General features: G+C 37.5%; 1 protein-coding gene across 1 annotated transcript; it reads right to left on the reverse strand.

Annotated features, from left to right (window-relative positions):
• Nucleotides 1-295: 295 nt before the first annotated feature.
• On the reverse strand, nucleotides 296-17,565 carry WDYHV1 (WDYHV motif containing 1). The gene is made up of 6 exons (XM_027854050.1): nucleotides 17,422-17,565; nucleotides 14,553-14,652; nucleotides 13,261-13,311; nucleotides 7,785-7,933; nucleotides 7,273-7,397; nucleotides 296-611 (listed from the first exon to the last, which is right to left on the reverse strand). Exons 1-6 carry the CDS (start codon nucleotides 17,502-17,504, stop codon nucleotides 505-507), a joined length of 615 nt encoding a protein of 204 aa, XP_027709851.1. The 5' UTR covers nucleotides 17,505-17,565; the 3' UTR covers nucleotides 296-504.
• Between the last annotated feature and the right edge of the window lie 7,275 nt (nucleotides 17,566-24,840).

Below are 24,840 nucleotides of genomic sequence, written 5' to 3' on the forward strand. Positions count from 1 at the left end.
TAAATCAACAGAGGTTTATTAACTCTTACTATGTGTAATTCACTGTGATGAGATTACAAAATGGTATAAAACATGATCCTTGCCCTCAAAAAGCTTAATGGGGGAAGGTACTGAGAGGAGTTGGGTGAAAAGAGTGGGGAAAAGTGTGGCTGAACATATTCACAAATAAGCATGAACAACTAACATCAAATATCTATCAAAACTTTTAACCTTAAAAAAGACAAGATTTGCTTAAGCACAACAAAAAATTCACAGGAATGACTTAGAAATTATTCATTACAACAACCACACAAACTCTTGACATACAAAAATATTTTTATTCAATTTTTTACATGTATGTACTCAAATTTCAATTTTATTAAGCAAAGTAGAAAAACCTAATTCTCTGCCAATCTCATTGTAAACTATTTACAAACCTGGAGGGTGTTGGTATTCACATCATGCAAAAGGAAAAGCAAATATGTGTCCCAGAATTATTCCATTTTCCATGTCCATATGCTGAAATCAGTTCTTACTGCCAAATCGATGTACAAAGTCAGATAGTGTGTATATAGCTCCCCATCCAACCTCAGGATTCATACTGATAAAATCATTCAGGTTCATTTTTGAAGCTAAGAGAATACACAGAAAGAATTTCAGTGAGAAAAATAATTTTCATTTAATCACAACATAATAATTCAAAGAGCTAGAAGCATGTCTATTTTAAACAGGAAAACATACAGTAAATCATTTCACAGAAGGGTAGAATTTCATGAAATTTTAGAGTTGAGAAGCCCCTTGGAGAGCCTATTGTCTATATTTTCCTACAGACACAGAACTAGAGATGTGAATGACATAGAAAGAACTAGAATCCAGACTACCTAACTCATAGTTCAGTTCTTTTTCCAAAGCAGTACCTTATTCATGTACATGAATACATATAGTATGTAGAAATACTATAAATATACATACAAAGAGATACTATTATATAATGACCAACTCTATATTATGATCTTTATAAACATCAGAGAAACAAAACTTACTTTTTCTTCTTGGTACATTTTTCATGCTTTGAACTGGGGTCAGGAAGCTTTTTTAAAAAATATTTTGATAACTGTATTTCAATATAGTTTCAATATACCTATTTTCCTTTGTAAGCCTATGTATTTTGTTTTATGCATTTAAAAAAATTATTAGGAAAAAGGGTCCAGAGGCTTCACCAGACTGCCATAACAAAAAAGGGCAAGAATCACCGAGCTGCAGTTAACAGCAACATTGTAAGGATGATCAACTGTGAAAGACTTAGCTACTCTGATCAAGACAATGATCCAAGATAATTCCAAAGGACCCATGATGCTATTATGCACCTCCACAGAGAGAAGTGATGAACTCAGACTGAAGCATACTTTTTTTTACTTTCTGTATTTTTATTATTTTGTTTGTGTCTTTTGCAACATGCCTAATATGGAAATGTTTTGCATGACCTCATATATATAATCAAAATAAAATGGTTTGCCTTCTCAAGCAGCAGGGAGGGGGAGAAGGGAGGGAGAGAATTTTGAACTCAAAATTTTAAAAAATGATGGTTAATTTTTTTACATGTAATTGAGAAATATTTGATGAAATAAAGAAAAATAATTTTTAAAAATGAATCACTGTGTTGGAAAATTCTCAGATCTATGTAATGAAAATAGTCATTTTTTACATTTTGTTGCAAAATATGAGGGGGGGTAATCTGGAAAAAAAATTCTACAAAAAATTATCACCTGCTTTTCAAAACTAATTCTACATGAAATATTTCTTCTACACTATGGATGGCAAGTGTTATCCAGCCCTAAACTCTCAAAAGACCTCTAGTCTTGCATCTCCAACTGCCTATTTTACTTCTCAAATTGAATGTCCTAATGAAGCTAGGGAGCTCAATAAATATACCACCAGTCCTAGAATCAGGAAGAGCTGAGTTCAAATCTGGCCTGAGATATTTACTATCTGTGTGACCTTGGGCAACTAATTTAACCTGTTTGCCTCAGTTTCATAATTTGTAAAATGGGGATAATAACTGCACCTATCTCCTAGAGTTGTTATGAGGATTAAATGAGATAATAGTTAGAGAGTGCTTAACAGTTTCTGGCATATAGTAAGCACTAAATAAATGTTTTTATTTATTATTATTATCTTAAACTGGATATTTCTAAAACTGAACTCATTATCTTTCCCCCCAAGATCCTCCCCACTTCCTAGTTTTCCTATAATTGCCATCAACTAACTTCCCTGGTACCCAGGCTCACAACCTAAGTATTACCTTGGACTCCTTCTTCTCTCTCACCTCTCATATCCAATCTGTTGCTTTCTCCTGTCAATTCTACTTCTACATTATTTGTAGTACATGCTTCTTCACTCCTCTGATATGCTACTGGGGTGAAGCCAAGATGATGGAACAAGGCAGAAACTCACCTGAACTTTCCCAAATTCACTGCCAAACAACTATAAAATGACAACTCCAAACAAATTCTGGAGAGGCAGAATCAAGAAAAGGATGGGATGAAATAATTTTCTAGTCCAAAACAATTTAGAAGGTTAGCAGGAAAGGACTGTCTCACTGGGGCAAAAGGGTGGTACAGTCTAGTTCAGGCAGTGTCCAGCCAGGCCCCAAAGCCCCAGCACAACCCAAAAGCAAGGCTTTTGCTTCTTGTTTGGGACAATGCCCCTTCCAACACAGGAGCAGAGCCCAACTTTAACATAAAAGTCATGAATTAGGCTGGAAAAAATGAGCAAAAAATAAAAAATTAACCTAATCATAAAAAATTACTATGGTGAGAGGGAAGATTAAAATACAAACTCAGAAGAGGACAACAATATCAAACTGCCATATGCAAAGCCTCAAAGAAAAAATGTGAATTGGTCTCAGGCCCAAAAAGAATTCCTAGAAGAGTTCAAAAAGGAATTTAAAAAGCAAATAAGACAGGTAGGAAAAAAACTGGAAAATGAAATGAGAGTGATACAAAAAAATCATGAAAAAAGAGTCCACAGGAGGCACAAAAAAAATAGAAAAAGATGCACAAAAATTCACTGAAGAAAACTCCTTAAAAAGTAGAATTGGCCAAAAGGAAAATTAGATACAAAAGCTTAATGAAGAAAATAATTCCTTAAAAATTAGAATTGGGCAAGTGGAAGCTAATTACTCCATGAGACATCAAGAAACAACAAAACAAAATAAAAAGAATGAAAAAATAGAAAAAATGTAAAATATCTCATTGGAAAAACAAGTAACCTAGAAAATAGATCCAGGAGAAAGAATTTTAAAATTATTGGAGTATCTGAAAGCCCTGATCAAAAAAAGAGCATGGACAGCACCTTTCAAGAAATTATCAAAGAAATCTGCCCTAATATCCTAGAAATAGAGTAAAATAGAAATTGAAGGAATCCACCCAAGACCTCCTGAAAGAGGTCCCAAAACGAAAACTCCCAAGGGTATTACAGCCAAATTCCAGAGCTCCCAGTTCAAGGAGAAAATATTACAAGCAGCCAAAAAGAAACAATCCAAATACCATGGAGCCACAGTCAAGGTTACACAGGATTTAGCAGTTTCTACATTAAAGAAGGGTTTGGAATATGAGATTCCAGAAGGCAAAGGAGCTAGAATTACAACCAAAAATCACCTACCCAGCAAAACTGTGTATAATCCTTCAGGGGGAAAAAATAGACCTTCAATGAAAAGGGAGTTTCAAGCATCCCTGATGAAAAGACCAGAGCTGAACAGAAAAATCTGATTTCCAAATATAAGACTCGAGAGAAGTACAAAAAAGTAAACAGGGAAGAGAAAACATAAAGGATTCAATAACGCTAAATTGTTTACATTCCTACACAGGAAGATAATACTTTTAATTCTTTAGAACTTTATCATTATTAGGGCAGTTAGGACTATACATAGAGAATACAGGTATAAATTGACTATGATAGAATGACAGACAAAAAAATTAAGCAGTGAGAAAGAGGATTGCAGTGGGAGAAGAGGGAAGGGAGAGGTAGAATAGAATAAATTATCTCACATTTAGAGGTGTGAAAGAGCTATTACAGTGGGGGCAGCTAGGTGGTACAATGGATAAAGCACCGGCCCTTAAGTCAGGAGGACCCGAGTTCAAATCCAGCCTCAGACCAAACACTTGACACTAGCACTGTGACCCTGGGCAAGTCACTTAATCCCAACTGCCTAAAAAAAAAAAAAGCTATTACAGTGAAGGGAAAGATGAGGGGGTGGGGATGGTGGGCAATGCTTGAACCTAACTCTTACCAGAATTGGCTCAAAGAGGGAATAACATACATGCTCATTTGGGTACAGAACTCTATCCTACCCTACAGGGAAGCAGGAGGGGAGGGGAGATAAGAATAAGGGGAGGAGGCACTGATAGAAAGAGCAGACTGTGGGAGGAAGTGGTCAGAAGCAAAACACTTGTGAAGAGGGACAGGATGAAAGGACAGAAAGAAATACACAGTTGGTAATCATAACTGTGAATGTGAATAGGGTGAACTCTCCCATAAACCGGAAGCAGAGAGCAGAGTGGATCAAAAACTAGATCCTGCAGCATGGTGTTTACAGGAAACACATCTGAAGCAGAGAAATACACAGAGCAAAACTAAGGGTGGAGAGTAGAACCTCTTATGCTTCAGCTGAAGTAAAAAAAGCAGGGGCAGCAATCCTGATCTCAAAGCAAAAGCGAAAAGAGATAAGGAAGGAAACTACATCCTGCTAAAGTTACCGCAGACACAGTAATGGCAACACTAAACATATATGCACCATGGTATAGCATCCAAGAAACTAAATGAGTTACAGGAGGAAATAGACAATAAAACTATGCTAGTGGGGACCTCAACCCTCCCCTCTGAGAACTTGATAAATCTAACCAAAAAATAAACAAGAAGGAAGTGAATGGAATTTTAGAAAAGTTAAATATGATAGACCTCTGAAGAAAACGGAATGAGAATAGAAAGGAATATTTTTCTCAGTTGTACATGATACCTACGCAAAAACTGACCATGCATAGACCATAAAAACCTCATAATCAAATACAGAAAAGCAGAAATATTAAATGCATCCTTTTCAGATCCTAATGTAATAAAAATTACATTCAATAAAGGGTCATAGAAAAATAGATTACAAATTAATTGGAAATTAAATAATCTAATCCTAAAGAATGAGTGAGGTCAAAGAACAAATATCATAGAAATAATCAATAATTTCATTAGAGAGAATGACAACAATGAGACAACATACCAAAATTTATGGGATGCAGCCAAAGCAGTACTTAGGGGAAGATTTATCTCTCTAAATGCTTACATTAATAAAATAGAGAAAGGGCAGATCAATGAAAGGCATACAACTAAAAAAACTAGAAAAAGAACAAGTTAAAAACCCCCAGTTAAACACAAAATTGGAAATCCTGAAAATCAAAGGAGAAATTAATAAAATTGAAAGAAAACCACTTAACTTATCTAACAAAGAATAACTAATTAGTCATGAATCCCTCACACATGTCCATTTTCACTTACTCATATAATAAAGCAGCCTTTAAAATCAGTAATGCCTATATCTACCATAAGAAAGCTTCTCATTAAAATTTGATTGTTACAAAGGTAGCCATTACATCTCAAAACCAGCTTTTAATTTTGCTGTGTCTCTGCCTTATCTCCCCAAATGACTAGCCTTATCTCCCCAAACGACTAAGTGACCCCACTACACACCTTTAAAAGTCATAAATCAAACAATTTAGAAAGAGAAACCTTTTAGTTATTAAAAATTCCAAAGATGACAGAAGTTTTCTTATTTGCAAACTCAAAACACATCAAAAGCAAAGAATACAGGTCAATGTTAATATCTCAGAGGAGTTATATATAGGTCGTAAGATCCAAAAGTAAAAAGCTGTGAGCCAACATTTCACAGATGAGTCAGCAGGTGGTGCAGGAACAACATGACACATGTGGTCACAAGTCTACGTTCTGAGTAGACTATTCACATAAACATTACTATCTCTTACATAGTACTAAAATGAACACTTCAGCCCATGTAAAAGAAGCCAATAGTAATATGTGTATATTTTTTATTTTATAAAGATCCACACTGACTTTTAAAATTATTCCAGAATCCTCTGAACTTCTAAGTCTCCTTCATCCATGTCACAGTAATCCATCACATTCTTTAACTGTGCCAGTACAGAGCTACACAATTAAAAATAATAGCTCACATTCACACCATACGTTAGTATACAAAGCACTGTTCTCACAAAAATCCTGTGAAATAGGATAGATATTATTATTGCTATCCTATGGGGAGACTCAAAGAGGGTAAGTGCTGCTATTTAAGAGCGGCAACATTTTATTAATAGATCTATTTTTTCCAGAAGGGATAAAAAGGTTTTTTCCTTCTCATCCTATGCTATTTTGCCTGTGATCCAAGTATCATCCTCATTTCCCTCCCTCCATAACCCTGGTCTCTACCAAGTCCATCCTCTCTGAGAGATTAGTTTTTGCCTTTTCTTACCTGAAACCACCCTACATGCCATTCCTAGCCAAATCCTTGCCATCCTGCCTACACTCCAGCTATCAACCTCATCTCTCTCCCACCACAAGCCTGGACTCTGTTCCTGGGTTCCCTAGGGCTTAAAAAATTTTTTTCATTTCTTCAACAGAACTTGGCACCTGATTGAATATAGGGAGTGAGGGAAAAGAGTCAAAGGGCATGCTGAGGTTTCAAATCTCGGTAACTGGCAGGATGAGGGCACTTTCAACAGAAACAAAGAAATTGGCAGGAGAGGTTGCTTGAGGAAGGGAAGATGATATAATATAGAAATCCATTATAGCCTGCTTTTTACTATATTTAATTTATATGATGATTAATTTTTAATCACTTGATGACAATTTTCGGGAAGTCCATTCACCTAGTGGCAGTCGAATTAATATTTTAGTTACCTCCAACCATCATAAATCTGTCTTTCCTCTTCCATAATCTCCTTTGCCCACTAGACTAATTTTTCACTCACTATTTTCCAAATATAGGGTGGGCAGGTAAAATAGTGATCAATAAAATAAACTGTGAAAAAGAGATTAGGTCATTTAATCTCTCTGTGCTCATTTCCCTACCTAATAAATATACCAAAAATACTAGCACCTGCCACCCCTCACTTCGCAAAATTTTTATAAGATCAATAATAATCTTTAGAGAGGAAAAAAAGCTGTTTGTAAAGTAAACTGAAATAACTGATACTAGCACCACACAAATACAAAGTAGTAGTAGTCTACCTCCAGTTTGAATGCAGGGATAAGGAGGAGGAGGCTCTCTCCAATTTCCACTGGAATCTTTCATGTGAGATCGGTCAGATGCAAAGTTCTTCAAATACAAGTCCGCTCGAATCACTCTAAATTTTCTAAAATTAAATCAAGTACTTGTATCAGAGACAGTTGTCTAACAGGTTGTATATATATTGCATAAGTAAAATTTGGCATGCATTTCAAAAGGTGGCATGTGAGACAATTTTCAGTGATAAAGGAGCTGGCCCTGCTCCCTCTCACTCCTTTGGGGTGGTGAAACAGTGAGACTATATCAGGAGTTCCCCTAGCCAGAAAAAGGTCCCCATTGGTACATAATGCTTTTGAATCAATCCCAAATGCCAGCTCCACAGTAATGTAAATGAGTATGAGGTAAATGAATCATTGGCAATAGCTGCATATGTGGCAAGATAAATAAAATAAAAGTGAATCAGCTGTTAGGTTCCCACTTCAGATAGCACACAAATCACCATTCACTTGCTTACCTTCGAAATTGTGGGTCAATATCATCATCAGACTTAAAGGCATCTTCTACATAAGTGTCAAAGGGACATGGAAATGGCAACACAGTATCAAGATCATAAATGAAACTCTGTCCTCCACTTGAAACATGAAGCAAAACAACATGGTAATCCTAGGAGTAAAAGCCTGAGTTAACTATGTCATTTTATAATTTCCAGGTCCTTTTATGGTTTAAAAAACCCTTTCCTCACAACAACACTGAGATAGGTAGTACAAGTATTATTATCTCCAAAATACAAAGAATTTAAATGAAACCATCCATCCAAGGCCACTCAGATAATAAATGGTAGAGCCAGAACTTGGACCAGTCTCTGGACTTGACATCCAATACTCATTCTACTATATCACTAACAGAGATATACTTAACACAGAAAGTATTATTTTTTTTTTTTTTTGCTATCCACATCCAGAGAAAGACCTATGGAGTCTAAATGCAAATCAAAGCATACTATTTTCACTTTTTTTTGTTTTGTTTGGTTTTTTGGTTTTTCTTTCTCGTGGTTTTTCCCTTTTGTTCTGATTCTTCTTTCACAACATGACTAATGTGGAAATATACTTAACATGACTGTACATGTATAACCTATTGCTCGCTGTCTTGGGGAAAGGGGAGGGAAGGGAAGAAGGGAGAAAAATTTGGAACTCAAAATCTTACAAAAATAAATGCTGAAAACTATCTTTACATGTAATTGGGAAAAAAATGAAATACTATAAAGTGCAAAAAAATATGTTTTTTAGAATAGTCATTTAAAAGTTAAGGAGACTGATGACTTGAGAATAAAATAATTATAGCATTGCTGTCACCTGTTATATTTACATTTTAACTTATTATTGAGATGAGGAAAAAAACCAACCATAATTAAGTAATCTTACGGTAATCTATGGTAGAAACTAATGATGAATTATCTCGGGGAACATTTTAAGCTATCACACGCTATGGACTGAAAGAAGTCAAGTGGAAAGGGCTTTGGATTCTTCCCTTTTAACAAACATAGATTTAACATTTGTAAGAGTAACAACACATAAAATAAATTTTACAAATTCAACTATTTTCCCATATAAATTTGTGCAGCTGCTCATCTTTCCACCATGTAATTTTCATTTTTTTCTAATGGCCTATTTAAGAATCCAGGTGTTGGTAAGGGCAGGAGGGAAGTACAGATATATAATCTTTACCACAAAATCATGATCACAGCTAAGCACTCTAGAGCATGAATCATCCCAGTAATTAGCAGATTCTTTTACCTCCATGGTAATAGAGGGAACGAGACAATATAAGTAAGACCAGGTTTCAAAGCATTTTCCTCACAACAACCCTGTACAGTAGTAGTTAGTGCAAGGACGATTATCCACTTTTACATAGGATACAACTAAGACTGAGAAGTAACTATGTCCAAAAACACATGACTACTTCTTGTGTCTGTCACCTATGTCAGGAGGTAGTTAACGACATGCTTCATCACAGGTCATCTAGAAACATGGTTTATCATTGAACTCATCAGAGCTCTTGAGTCTTTCAAAGTTTTGTTTATTTACAATATTGCTGTGCTTGTACAAATTGTTCTGGTTCTGCTCATTTCACAATGTATCAGTTCATAATTCCCAGCATTCTCTGGAATAATCTCTTATCATTTTTTTACAATGTAATAATATTTCATTACATTCATAGAGAAGAATTTGTTCAACCATTCCACGGTTGTCTAAAAAGGCCATCTAAAGTACTACGTTAGATTCCAGCTATTTGCTTCTATTTATTTTTGTTTGTTTCTTTTTCCCTTTTCAGTCTCCCCCTTTAGGATCAGGAAATTTGTTTTGCTTGTGACTATTCCTTTCTCAGTATTATGTTCCTACTTAATGCGTTCACTCTCCTGCCTCCACCTCCAAGTTCTGCTTGTTTCCCTGCTGAGTTTGGTGTATTTCTACACTGAACAGTGTATGTCTATGTATGTTCAATCCTTCTTTGTTCATTTCAGAGAAGAGTGAGGTTCTTCTGATACCCCAACGCCCATCTTCAATATTTATATATCCTATAGTACTAAGTTCTTTTCTCCCTTCTACACTTGTGCATTCCATTTACCCTCTCTTCTCTTTCCCCTCTTCTAACCTAAAGAACAGAACCAGTACACCTACTATTTTGCTTTTTTTTAAAACTCTTTAAATATTCTTAGAAGACATTAATTTGTTTCTTCTCCCTCTATTAGAATGTTAGCACTACATATAGCTCCTTCCAAGGGCTCAAATAAATTTATCTTTCTTGGTTTCTCTGAATGTTTTTGTTTGTTTCTCAAAGTTCCTACTCAGCACTTTTTGGAGTAAGAAATTAAAACTTTCTACAGTCATATGAAAAAATGCTCTAAATCACCACTAATTAGGGAAATGCAAATCAAAACAACTCTGAGGTACCACATCACACCTATCAGATTGGCTAACATGACAAAACTGGGGGCAGCTAGGTGGTGCAGTATATAGAGCTCTGGCCTTGGAGTTGGGAGGACCTGAGTTCAAATCCGGCCTTAGACACTTGACACTTACTAGCTGTGTGATCCTGGGCAAGTCACTTAACCCTGATTGCCTCACAAAAAAAAAACAAAACACCAAAAACAAAATGACATGACAAAACAGGAAAATGATAAATGTTGGAGAAGATGTGGGAAAACTGGAACACTGATGCATTGCTGGTAGAGCTGTGACCTGATCCAACCATTTTGGAGAGCAATTTGGAACTATGCCCAAAGGGCTATAAAAGTGTACATACCCTTTGATTCAGCAATAGCACTTCTAGGTCTGTATCCCAAAGAGATCATAAAAATGGGAAAAGGACCCATATGTACAAAAATATTTATAGCAACTCTGTGGTGTCAAAGAATTGGAAATTGAGGGGATGCCCATCAACTGGGGAATGGCTGAACAAGTTGTGGTATATGAATGTAATGGAATACTATTATGCTGTAAGAAATGATGAGCAAGGCAGACTTCAGAAAAACCTGGAAAGACTTGTATGAACTGATGCTGAATGAAGTAAGCAGAACCTGGAGAACACTGTACACAGTAACAGTCACACTGTACGATGACTGACTTGGACAGACTCAGCTTTTCTCAGCAATGCAAGGATCTGAAACAACTCCAAAAGACTCACGATGGAAAATTCTATCCACATCCTAAAGAACTATGGAGTCTAAATGCAGATGGAAGCATACTATTTGCTCTCCTTTTCTTTTGCCTTTTGGAATATGGCATTCTAGTATCTCCTCTCATTTATAGAACTAGCCAAGTCTTATACCATCCTATTTGTAGTTCCTTGGTACTTGAACTGCTTCTTCCTAGATGCTTGCAGTACTTTTTCTCTGATGTGGAAATTCTGAATTTTGGCTGTGATATTCCTGGGAATGAGGATGTTAGCAGCTGGCAGCTCAGGAAAGGTTTCTCAGAGTCGTTTTGATTTGCATTTCTCTAGTCAATAGTGATTTAGAGCATTTTTCCATATAACTATAGAAAACTTTAATTTCTTCCTCTGAAAACTGCTGAGTAGGAAATTTGAAAAACAAACAAAAACATTCAGAAAAACCAGGAAAGACAAATTGATTTGAGCACTTGGAAGGAGTTATATGTAGTGCTAACATTCTAACAGAGGGAGAAGAAACAATTTAATGTCTTCTAAGAGTATTTAAAGAGTTAAAAGGTAGAAAATGGTACCTGAACTGTCTTAAAGGAAGAGAGGGCCTCTAAAGCAGAGGTAAAGAAAAGTGAATTCCAAGCTTGTGAAATAGCCAATACAAAGGCACATAGTGTATGTGGGGTACAGTTTTGCTGGTTATTAAAGTTCAGGAGAAGTGATGTGCATTGAGGCTTGAAAAATAGATTGAGCCCAGGTTGTATAGGGCTTTAAAAGCTAAAGAGTAAGGAAGGGGGTTCATATGATCAAACCTACATTTAATGTAGCAGAGTGTAGATGGGCTAGAGAAATGAGAAATCTGAGACTGAGAAACCAATTAGGAGGCCATAGCAATAATCTAAATAAAAGATCATGATGGCCTGAACTAAACCGACAGCTGTGAGAGAAAAGAGATGTGGAGATGTTGTAGAAGAAGATACAGTAAGTTTTGGCAACAGATTGGATACATGGGGAAAGAGAAAGTAAGGAGAAAATTACTTCCTCATCTCACATCATTCAGAAGTAGTCCCCCATGAGAGAAATGATTATTTCTTTCATATATCAATAGCTAAGTACTGAATTAGGACCCACGTTTTTCCCTTTTTCTACTTCCTCTTCCAGAAATCAATCAGTAGGGGAAATCTTGGGCAAAGACTTACTCAGCCAGGAAAGCTAAGTTCTAATCAAAAACAGTAAAGAAATTCTAAGTTTAGGCAAACAGGTGGATTCCTACACATTGTGTTTACTCAGACAGGTCTAGGAAATTGTGAATTCTCCTTCTTGTCAGATGATGATATGGAAATTGATAAATCTCTTTGACCAAGATTTGGGAGCTCAGTGTCACAAGACCCTCATTGGAATAAGCCCACCTCTCGTTATAATATTCATTCTCTCACTGTTAACTAATCAGATTTGACTGCCACCCTCAGTAACACCCACTCTTCCAAGGGCATATAAACTGTGAGCCCACCACGACTCCTCTTTGGTTCAAGAGAAGGGGCCAAACGACCATTCCTTTTATTGATAATATGCTAGTATTATTAATAAAATGATTAATTACTCAGAAACTGTCTCTCAAATTTTTTAAACATCATACCCAATACCTCCTCCTTCACCCTGCCTCATGTGAAGAGATGGCCCTTCTCCTTGACAAAGCTTACCCTTCGTTACGCACAAGTGATCTCATTCCTCCCCAACTGCTCCAACAGACTGTTTCCTTGGTTATCCCCCCTCATGCATTTTCAGTCTCTTACTGCCTATAGCTGCTCTCCTGCTACCTACAAACACTTCTATGACTCCTTCATCCTAAAAATACCCTCACTTGATCCATTAATCTCCTCTAGCTATCATCCCATATCTCTCCTCTCTTTCATGGTCAAACTCTACGAGAAAGTCATCTATAATCAGTGCCTCCACTTCCTTTCTTAGCTGCATGATAATAAATTTTTCAGCCATAAGTCACAAAGACTATATACTAAGGCATCGAAAAGTTGGAATTTATTTCAATCAATCAACAGGCATTCATCAAGTGGCTATTATGTGCAAGGCACTGTGTGCTAGGCATTTGGAATACAAATACAAAAAAGAAACCCACCCTTACTCTCAAGAAGATTAATCCTAATAATGTATATTATTAGTTCTGATAGTGTCAGTAGATGCGACCACACTAACAAAATCATGAATCCTTTAAGTTATAAAGTTTTATTTTAGCCTTACCTTTATTGTCATCATCATTTATCTTTTATCAACAAAGTAAATACCATCCAGAAATCATTTATGGATTGTCTTACCCAAATGATAGGTCCATCTCCAGGTCTGGCCTGCTGCTTCCAGATTGGGATCTACAAATACAGGTTTTTTCAGTTCAGCTGAATTTTCACTTAATCTTTCATATCAGTATAAAAGCTAATATACAATTAATCAGATATAAAGTAGTAGATACTTTTGTCCCAGAAAACAAAACTAGCAGTAATGGATGGAAATTGTGGAGAGATAGATTCAGGCTTGACTTAAGGAAAAGCTTCCTAACAATTAGAGCTGTCCAAAAGTAAAATGGGCTCCCTTAAGAGGTAGTAGGTTCCCCTTTAATACAAATCGTCAAGCAAAGGCTGAATGACCACTTCATAACTATGTTATAAAGGAAATTCTAATTCAGGTAACAGTTTAACTAGAAGGCCTGAGTTCTGTTCCAACTCTGAAATCCTATGATTCCATAACATGTTTTTCTTTAAGGCTAGTTTTACTTCCAATTTCTCTAAGAATACATAATCAATAAGAGGTACATGAATTCCAAGAACTCTAATTAACTTTTAAATAATAATAATAATAATGATAGGAGTTGATATTTACATAGCACTACAGAATTTTAAAGTGTTCTCTCATAAAAATCTTGTGAGGTAGATAATGAAAATATTATTAATTTCCCTTTTACAAATGAAGAAACTGAAATTCAAAGATGTTACATGACTTGCCCATGGTCATATAGCTAGTGAGAGTTAAGTAACAGAGATAAAACTCAAATCCAAAATTTTTTGGCTTAAAGTCCAGTAACCTTTCTACAATTCAATATTATTACCTTAATGAGCAAACTAAAACTATGCTAAAAGAAAGAACATTTAAAATTATAGAAGGAGCCCATTACAGGTAACTTTCACTTACAGATAGGGCCAAGACAAAATCATGCACATTTTACCTTAACAATGCATTTGTAATGTTCATCCAATTACACAACTTAAAACAATAGTTACAATAAAATAATCGCTAACATTTGTACAGTATAGTAAAGTTTGCAAAGAGCTTTATACATTATCTAATTCAGTCCTCACAAAAACCCCAGGAGGCTATCATTATCCCCATTTTACAGATGAAAAAAAAAAATGAGGCTAATAGAGATTAAGTGACTCTCCTAGGGTCACACAGCTAGTAAGCATTTGAAGTAGGATATTAACTTGGGTCTTCCAGACTTCAAGTCCAGTCCTCCATCTACTATACCATCTAAGCCCCTCACATATAAGATAGGCTTTTATTATAAAATACAGTCCTAAAGTTTGCATACCTTCCCTGCTACTAGTTAACAACTTACCATCCTTCTCTCATTAGATATGAAGACTGCATAACATTCTTCTAAAGGATATTGATCATGGTTTTTTATATATTCACAAAGCTTCCAGATATTTTCTTCACTGAAATAAAAACATTTGGTTTTTAACATTTTTATTTCATAAAATTAAAGGAACATGCTATTTCTTCCTATTAAACAGGAAAATAAAATGACCATATTATCATCCAGTTATAAATTTATCAACAAACAGATCTCTAAACATTCTGTGATCTCTTCACCACTGAATATGTATTGATAGCTCTAGTCCTTAACAGCTACAGACACCGACTGAAGTCTTTAGAGTTCTGCTCATGTCTCTCCTATCTTAAGAGCTACCTAAAATTGTGACCTCAAATACAGCCACACCAACTCTGACACATACCAAGTAGGTTAATTTATTTCTGTAGCTTGTAGGCAGCTATGCCTAAGACTGAAAATAACATGTAAAAATGAATAATGTGAATGGCATTAGAAACTGTAACCAATGCATATAAAATACAGTCTTTCAATTTCTTAAGCCATGGTGATATCTGTGGTCCTATTGCTTTCCCATGACTAAGCAAAACATATAGAAGCACCCCCAGGTACACATATTCCTAAGGTTATCTCCCCAAATCATTCCGTGATACCTTTACTAAAAAGATAGGAAAAAGGCAAAAATTATTAAATTTCTGTCAGTTCAGAGTCCAAAGCTTTAAGGCCCTAGGAAACTAAATCAGTATAGATTAGAACTGGAAAGTTACTGTTAGAACTAGAAAAGCACCTAAAAAATAATTCAATCTAAGCCCTTCATTTTATGGATGAAAAAACTAAGGCCCAAGTAGGTAAAGGGATGTATGTGTCCCAGATCCCAAAGCTACTTAGTGACACAACTTATATTTTCTCTAAGCACAACATAATCCAACTTTATCATATAAGCAACTAAAAAGTTTGCTAACATTTGTACATATGCTGTTTTAAGGTTTACAAAACATTCTTAGATACATTATCTCATTTGATCCTCACAACTCCATGGGAAGTAGGTAATATTATCCTCATTTTACAGATAAGGTAACTAATGATCTGAAGCTGATTTGACATACCTGTATATATAAGTGTGAGACTTATATATGAGTATATATAAGGGTGAGACTTAAACCCAGGTCTTTCCTGATTCTAAATTCCAGATTCTCAAAGCCTATACCCTAAGATTTTCAGAAATAACAAACCCTATCAATTATTTCTAAAAGAAAGAGAGGTAATATGGTATAGTAGCCAGAGTTTTAGACTTAGAGGCAAAGAAACTTCAATTCAAACGCCACTTCTAATACCTATTAGTTGTAGACTATGGGCAAATCATTAAGTTTAGCTAAGCTTCAGTTTTCTCATTTACAAAATGGGGTTGATATTACCTGTAAGACCTAACAAAGTTGTGAGGCTCAAATGAATTACCAAGTAAATGCACTTTGCAAACCTTAAAGCCTGATGTAAACTTTATTTATTATTTTTAAAAATGAACACTCTTTATACTTCTGCCTGCAGATATCTAATTTTGATTATTTTACTCCCAGTATTAGACCAAATTTACCTACACTGACTTGGGGCAAATGTTTAAATAGAAAGCACTAGAATATGCATTTTAATCTGTTTTCTGGTTTTAAATGGGAAAACAGTAAATAGCAAAATCATGATTACATCACAGAATCTCAGAGCTGAAAGGAACATTAAGAAATTCAATTCAACAAACATTTATTCAGCACCTATGTGTATGAGACCCTGAACTAGGCTCCTGGGGATATAACTAAAAAATGTGGCACAAATATCTAGTCCAAACACCTACATTATGAAGATTAAGCAGCACTCAAAAAACAGAGGAAGAATACTTGGGTTTACGGCTCTGCTTCACTACTTATGACAGAATAATACACCATAACCCTTCCCTCACAGAATTTTGAGGAAAAAGTGAAATAATATATGTTGAAGTGTTCTGTACCCTTCAAGCACTACAGAAATTTGAACTATCATTGCAAATTATAATGGTTCACATTCCTACAGTGTTTTAAGATTTAGAAAATACGGTGCTCCCAATAGCCTTAGTATGATTATTATCCATTTCAGACATGGAATAACTGAAGTTAGAGAGGTCAGTTGCCTAAACCAGTAAGAGTCGGTGAATGGGCTGAAATCCTTGTCTTCCTGAATATAGTTTTAGGGCTGGATCAGCTACTAAGGTCGTCCTAATTTTTCATACTCATTTCCCACTACGAAGGTACTCCTGTACTATTTATTCTAAGTATTTTCAGTGCTTCACCAACTGCCCCCTCTCCCTCATCAAAAAAAGGAACAAATCGCATATTCTATTTATGATAAGGTCTTGTCATAAAACAGTGTCTTTCCCGGCTCGACTCTCTCTACCCTGAAAGGAGGAGTTACTGTCATCGCCAGCAGAGAAAACCACAAGAGCTCTGGAGTCAAAAGACCTGGATTCAAATACTGACTTGGTCATTCATTACCAAAGTCACCTCGGCCACTTAGGGATCGATCGAGTCCCCCCTCACTTTACTGAATGAGATGAAAATGAAAATCGAGACCTAAAGGGGGTGAAAGGGCTTGCCCAGGCTAGGTCACTGCCCCAAACCCCGCCAGGCCTCAGTTTCCCCACCTGTAAGACGAAGGGGCGGAGGGGAGGGGGGTTGGCCTGGTTGAGCTTCTGCTCTAGGGTCTAGAAGCCAGGCCCGGGCCCGAGCGGGAGAGAAGCGGAGGGGTGCCCGGGTCCAGGGCCGCGCAGGGTAGGGCTCAGGGAAAGCGGCTACGGCAGACCCAGGCCGGCCCGGGGCGGGGGCGGGGCTGAGGCCGGCCTCGGGCCCCTTACCAGTAGCAGCTGCTGTAGGTGCAGGCGTCCCGGGGCGGGCTGGCCGGCTGGTAGTCGCAGGAAACGGATTCCTCTCCCTCCATGGCGGGCGGGCAGGCCCGGGCCCGATCCTCCCGGCCGTCCCGTCGCCCTCCCTCCACAGGCCGGGGGAGCGCGGTCCGAAAGCCTGGGAAACGAGCAGCCGCAGAATATGCAGAGGCCGCGGGGTACGGGGCCGCGGCCGCGGAGCCGAGGGGGAGGGGCCAGGGGGCGGGGCTGAGGAGGACCAGGCGGAAGCCGGGGGGCGGAGCAGAAACGTGAGGGCGGCCTTGGGTAAGAGTCGGGTTGAGTCGGGGGTGGGGCTGGGAAGGTCGGAGCTGGGGCAGGTTGTTGTGTGAGGGCGGGAAAGGCGAAGGTGGGGCGGGGTCGAGTCAGGGGCGGAGCCAGAGGGGGCGGGGCAGAGAGTTTTTGACTGAATTTTTTTTGACTTGAACTCTTGACTCTGCTGAGGAAACGATTCGTTTCTTAGAAAAATAGTCCAGAATCTACAATCAGAGTCCTAATTTATTTCCTGTAAAAAATTAATTATAGTAATCACCATGTTAAATATACCAAAAGACTCAAAATGAAAAGAGAATGTGATTGTCATTCAGCTTAATGATGTAATTAGAGGTAGCATAATATTGATTGCATGTTGTAGAATTCTTTCTAAAATGGAGAAGGGGGGAGAATCTGCAGATGTAGGATATGTAGATCCTGCTGTACTGTAATTTCATTTTCTGCCCACATTTTTCTAGATGAATTTTTTTTTTGCCAGATTTTATTACCCCTGTTTTACTTTTCTCAAAGGAACAGGCATTTAAAAATAAAGTTCACATGGGTGCTCATGAGGATTACGAGTATGGACCTGAGATTTCACTGTTACCTGGATCACATGTGTTGAAGAAGTCCCACAGCTAAGGAAGACCAGAAACTTTATAAGAGAGCTTCCTGGAGTACTGAAAGGTTTAGAGATTTGCCCAGGATCATCAAATCAACATGTATCAACAGGAAGACTTTAACCCAATCCTTCCTGAATTCATGGACAGCTCTTTATCCACTACACAGCAGCTACCTCTATTTATTTAGACACTGGGATACAAATAGAATAAAATATAGTGCATGCTTCCAAAGAGAAAGAAAGAAAGAGAGAAAAAAAGAAAGAAAGAAAGTCCCTGGCCTTGTGGCCTTCAGGGCATATAGCTCTAGGCCCTAGAGCAGAAGCTCAGCCAGGCCAACCCCTCCTTCCCTCCACTCCTTCGTCTTACAGGTGGGGAAACTGGCTTTCTTGTGTTTCTGCCTCATCAGCCCGATAAGCTCCATGAGGGCAGGGGGCCCCTCCTCTTATCTGTACTGGGTTTCTATGCTCAGCACTGAGCAGATAACCCATAATAGGTTCCTAGATCTAGAGGCCCAAGGGACCTCACAAATGAGACAGCTGAGGTGCTTATTGTATTCTTGCATTGAAAAAATCATTCATCCAAGTTTGGCCCTTGCAAAAGACCTTAGAGGTCATCTAATCCTCTAAGACCATAGATTTAGAGCTGGAAGAGACCTGGGGGTGATCCGGTCCAACTCTCCTGATCCCCTACAATTATCCCTATTTTTCAGGTGAGGAAACTCAGATGAAGCCAAAAGATCAAGTGATTTATCTGCCTGAGGTCACATGGATAGTGGGGAGGCAGAATCAAGATTCAGACTCTGGACCCTGTGATACCAAGCACTGCATCAGTCTGCCTCCTCATTTCACAAATGAGGAAACTGAGGCCCAGAGTAACTGACACAGAGAGTTATTCATTCTAACACAAGAAAACCCATTAAAGAAACAAACAAACAAACATGAAGGTCTACTTACTGCCAGGCACTTTGCTTACAACTGTGAGAGAGATGAATCCTTCCCCTCCAGAAACTCACAGTGCTATGTAGAAGATAAAAAAATATTCCATTCTTAACTCTAGCATTTTCACTGGCTGTCCTTCATGCCTGGAATTATCTCTCCTCAACTCCTTCTCCAGACTTTCCTGGGTTTCCTTCAGGTTCCAGCTAAAATCACACCTTTTCAGGAAGCCTTTCCCAGGCCTCCACAAGGTGCTTTCCCTCTGTGACTACCCTAACTTTATCCTGAATATGCCTTGTACACAGATGTTTGCATGTGTTGTTCAGTCATTTCAGTCATACTTGACTTTTCTTGACCCCCATTCAGGGTTTTCCTGACAAAGATACTGGGATGGTTTGCCATTTTACAGATGAGGAAACTGAGGCAAACAGAGTTAAGCGACTTGCCCAAGGTCACACAACCAGTTCCTTGAGAGCAGACAAACTGTCTTTTGACTTTCTTTAAATCCCTATCCCGTAGCACAGTGCCCACCAAAAAGTAAGTGCTTAACAAATGCTAATTGACTAACTTAGAATGCCATCACAATGAATGAAACAATCTCTACTTACAAGAAGCTTATATTCTAATAATTCCTATTATTAATTAGTAAGTAATTCTAATAATAGTGGAAGGAACTTTTGCACTAACAAAATTATGACTCTTCTTACTGGAAAATCTAATGACAAGTAACCTGTATTGGTAAGCAGAATTTCCTCACCCAAGAATTTCCCTATACCCATGAAATCACAGGTGCAGTCCCAGCCCCCATCACTAAATCTTGTTCTAATCCTCTCACCATTCTCGTTGTTCTCTTTTGGACATGTTTCAGTTTGTCAGTGTCTTAGCCCAAAATGGAACACAATACTCCACATGACTAAGCCTAGAGCAGAGTTCAATGGCACTACTAACTTCTTTGACCTGGAGACTGCCTCTGTCAGTGCAACCTGAGATTCTGGCTGCCAGGTTACAGAGTCAGCTCATACTGAGCATGCTTGTGAAGTCCTTAGCAAATTCAAAGTTGTCCAGCCATGCCTCCTCAATTCTAAACTTACAGAGTTGATTTGACATTTAATTTGAAGCCAATTATCCTTTTTCCCTTGCCTTTCCTTCAACAGACTAAACATCTTCACTTCCTTCAAACCATACGGTAGTTTCCCAGTGTCATCTTTAGTCCAATCTCCCTTTGCCATTGTGTCTCGTCTTTATATCCCCAACACTTAGTTCCTTGGACGCAGCAGACACTTTAAAAATGCTTAAGGAATTAAACAGAAGTAATAAAATGAGGAAAGGGAAAAAATTATTGTACCTTGAATATGGGGGCCACGGATAAAGAACAAAATAACAAAGAAGCAGAGGAATGAGAATAGAGGGCAACATTTTAAATCACTTTTCTATCTGAACTAGAGAAAAGGAGTTTTGGTTTTGTTTGTTTGTTTTGGCAATTGGGGCTAAATGAGTTGCCCACATAGCTAATCAGTGTCAAGTGTTTGGTCTGAGGCCTAGATTTGAACTCAGGGCCTCCTGACTTCAGGGCTGGTGCTCTATCCATTGTGCTACCTAGCAGCCCCAGATGAGAAGTTTTGAAAAGATCATATCAATAAAAGTAGAATCCCAGAATCTTGCATTTATGGGAACAGACATGAGGGTATGGAGAGTCTAGGACTGGATTGATACTAGTGAGCTGACTTTTAAAAAGGAGGCTTAACAAACAACAGGATGAGGAATAGGGGAAAAGAAACTTACCAGTTATAACCATGAGCATAAACATTGAACTACAGACTACGGGGAAAATTTTTGCAATTAAACATTTCTGATGAAAGTCTGACATGTAAAATCTACAGAGATTGGCACGGATTTATAAGGTTAAGAGGAATTCTTCTCAATAGATAAATGGTCAAGGACTATGAACAGGCCTTTTCCTTTTGTTTTACTTTTTGTTTTTATATCATCTTCATTAGCAAATGTATTCCTGCTGTCTTTCCTCCTCTCCCCTGAGTCATTCCCTGTAACATTTTTTTAAAGATAGATAAAAAGGTGGAGCTTAGGGGGAAAAAAGGCAATTTAGAAAAACTAACCAATACATCAATCAAGTCTGACAGCATAAGCAATTGAATAGGCATTTTTCAAAAGAAACCTCAGTTAACACCAATAATTTGAATGAATAATCAAAAAGTACAAATTAGCTTAATTCCTAAGTATCACTTTAGAGACCATCAAATTCACACAAATGGCCAAAGATTTTTTTTTAAATCAGTTGTTGGCAAGACTTTTGGGAAAATTAACACCCTAAAAATTCACTGCTAATGGAGCTGTGAATTTGCTAAGAATTTTAGAAAGAAATATGGAATTATACATTAAAAGTGAACAAAAAATTTTGTACTCTTTAATCCAGCAAACCTACTATTAGGCTTTTAACCCTAGGTAGTAATTGATACGAAGAGACCAATATGCAAAAATATTCATAGCAGTACTATTTGTAATAGCTGAAAAGCTGGAAACAAGCTATGTGATTTGAGGAATGGCTGAATAAATTGTGGCACATGGATGTAATGGACTATTCCTAAGCCATAAGGAGTGACACACATTGCAAATTTGAAGAAATGGCGAAATATTCAGATAGAATCTATGCAAAGTAAAGAAAGTAAAATCAAAGGAACAATATACAATCTAACTACGATGAAATAAATGAAGGCATTAAAGAACAACAAATCTCAGATAAATATGAAAGTAGGTATTGGTATTGCCTCATCAACACTGAAGCACACAGCCTCCAGGTCCCCCTTCCTCCCACCTTTTTTTGGGAGGTGTAGGTCACCAATCTATCCATGATATTACTTCCAGACTTATTTTCCTTATGTACAAATCTAGTTATATTAAGCTTCTGCTCAAAACCAGATAATTGTTTCCTACTACACACCACATCAAGTTCAATCTCTAACTTGGCACAGATTCTCCACAATATGGCACCAGTTTAATTTTCTAGTCTTATCTCATATTTGAGAAGAGAGAAAGCTTTATCCTTTGTATACACACTCAGTTCCATCCCAGCAGCCAGTTAAAAGACTTCATCACCACGCAGAAAGCCAACAGGAAATACAGCATATGTACACATGCTTTGAATTGGTGCTAACCCATCCCATCATGAATTTCTAGAAACAGGCTCACCAAGCCTCCACATGGGTTGATATTGCATATGTTCTAAGGACTGGGACCTCCTTGGATAGTCTCATCTCCCTTCAGTTCCACCATTCATTCTCCTTCTTATATAATATACTCCAGCTATACTAGAGTACTCACAATGTTCATATACACCCCACATTATTCTGCCTTCACACCTTTGCTCATGCAGCCTCTTTCTCACACCTGTTGAACTTCAAACATTTCTCTTTATCCTTAAGTGCCCATCTACACCACTACACTACTTTTTCTCAGGAGATAATCTCATCTCCTCCTTTACTAAGAATATTGAGATTATTCATCATGAGATCTATCATTTCACTTCTGCCACATCTCAAAAGATATCATTATCTTACCCACCTTCTTTTCTTTTATTGTCAGATCCAAATGATGAGTCAACCCCTCTTCCTTGCCAAGATTAACCCCTCCATGTGTACTTGATCTCACTCCCATTCATCTTATGTACTATTTCCCAGATGCCTGCAAATATGTTCAAGTTCCTTTTATCCAAAAAAACATGATATTATCCCCTTGACATCCCCTCAAGCCTTCACTGCTAAACTTAGGATTATAAATTTAGAGCTAAAAGGAATCTTAGAAAACATTAAATCCAATCCCTTATTTTAAAGATGATAAAACTGAGACCTAGGGAGGCTAAGTAACTTGCCTAAGGTCATAGAAACAGACCATGAAAGAGCTAGGACTTAAATTCATCTCCCCTGTCTCTAAATCCAACATACTTTCCCCTATACTGAAATACTCATCCTTTCCATAATGAAAGAAAATCTACAATTAAAGCCTCTTCTCCACTACCCATTTATCAACCACTGGCAATCTGTCCCCATCATTCTATTGAAATGATCTTTTCGAAAGTCACTCATTACCTCTTACATGCTATATATATATATATCCAGTACTGTTTTCTTAGTCCTCATCTACTTGCCCTTTTCTGTAGCATTTTTCAACTTGGTTCAGGCTGTCCTTCTGTATAATCTCTTATCCCTTGACTTCCATGATATTCCTGTCTTCTGGTTCTCTGGTTGTACTCAGACCTGTCTGAATGCTCTTCATTTTCTTTCACTGGTTTATTGTTCTTCCACAAGTCATTCTCTCATGACCTTCTGGGGCTGTAACACAGGGGAAATCTGGATTTCCCTAAATACTTTACTGAGCCCACATAGTTCCTGCTAAGCTATAGGGAAGGAACTAGTGCATATATGGTCTGAATCCCTCTTCCCCTAGAAATATGACTTGATATTTCAAAAGGCACATTTTCTCCTCCCATTCCTTTGGCATTTAAAGGTGTCCATCCTCTGCACCCTCCCTCCCCATGTGTTACTCAAACGTGAAATTCGAAGTGTCATGCCTTTGCTGTTAATTTAATATCATTTAATATGATATTATGGATATGTTGAGTTTAAATTGTCTGATGAAGGGGAAGAGTTGAGAATGTTTGAGGCTAATTTAATATTATCTATTTAATACTTAATATCATTTAATATCATTGGTATGTTTTGACATAGTTCTACACATGCCCAAACTAATCTCCAATGGGGACAATACTCTGTCAGGCTTGTAACTGTCTTGGAGTGCTTGCATATCAAAAACTCAATTTATCCTATGGTAGGGACAGTAAAGCAGCTTGGTCGACGGAATAAAGAGCTAGACCTGGAATCAGGAAGACTGAGTTCAAATTCCACCTCAGATATTTTACTAGCTGTGTGTCCCTAGATAAGTCATTTAACTCATCTCGGGTGCCAGTTTCCTTATCTATAAAATGAAGGTTAGATAATAGCAGCTACGTCACAAGTTTGCTGTAAAGATCAGATAATATGCAATGTATTTTATAAACTTTAAAATGCAATACAAAGTTTGGTTACCGTTATTTTTAACTCATCCTGGTCTGTATGGATTTGACATTCCTGTGGCTTTTCTGGAGGCCTGCTCCACTTTCATTGATATCTCTAGAATCTTGCTGAGCCCTCTCTTCAAGGTCCTACCCTCTTGATTGCTTCTGTGTAACTTTTAGACGATGATGAGTAGAAGCTGACCCCCAACCCATATTCCAGCCTCCCCGATCTCCTACTCTATAATTCTGCCAAACTGTTCTTCCCTCTGTTCCTCACACATGCCATCTTTCATCTCCATACTTTTTCATTTGGCTGTCCCACCTCTACCTTATAAAATACCTCTTCTCCTTAAAACCCTGCCTTCCACATGAAGCCTTTCCTGATCCTCCCAAGTGCTAGTGGCCTCCCTTCCTAACTAGTTGGCATTTAACTACTTGTATTTATTTGTATGTCCTTAAATACATACTTCCTGCCTCCCTCCATTAGAATGCCAGCTTC

The sequence above is a fragment of the Vombatus ursinus genome, unplaced genomic scaffold, assembly GCF_900497805.2.
Source record: "Vombatus ursinus unplaced genomic scaffold, bare-nosed wombat genome assembly UNPS02010284.1, whole genome shotgun sequence".
In the NCBI taxonomy this organism is placed as follows: domain Eukaryota; kingdom Metazoa; phylum Chordata; class Mammalia; order Diprotodontia; family Vombatidae; genus Vombatus; species Vombatus ursinus.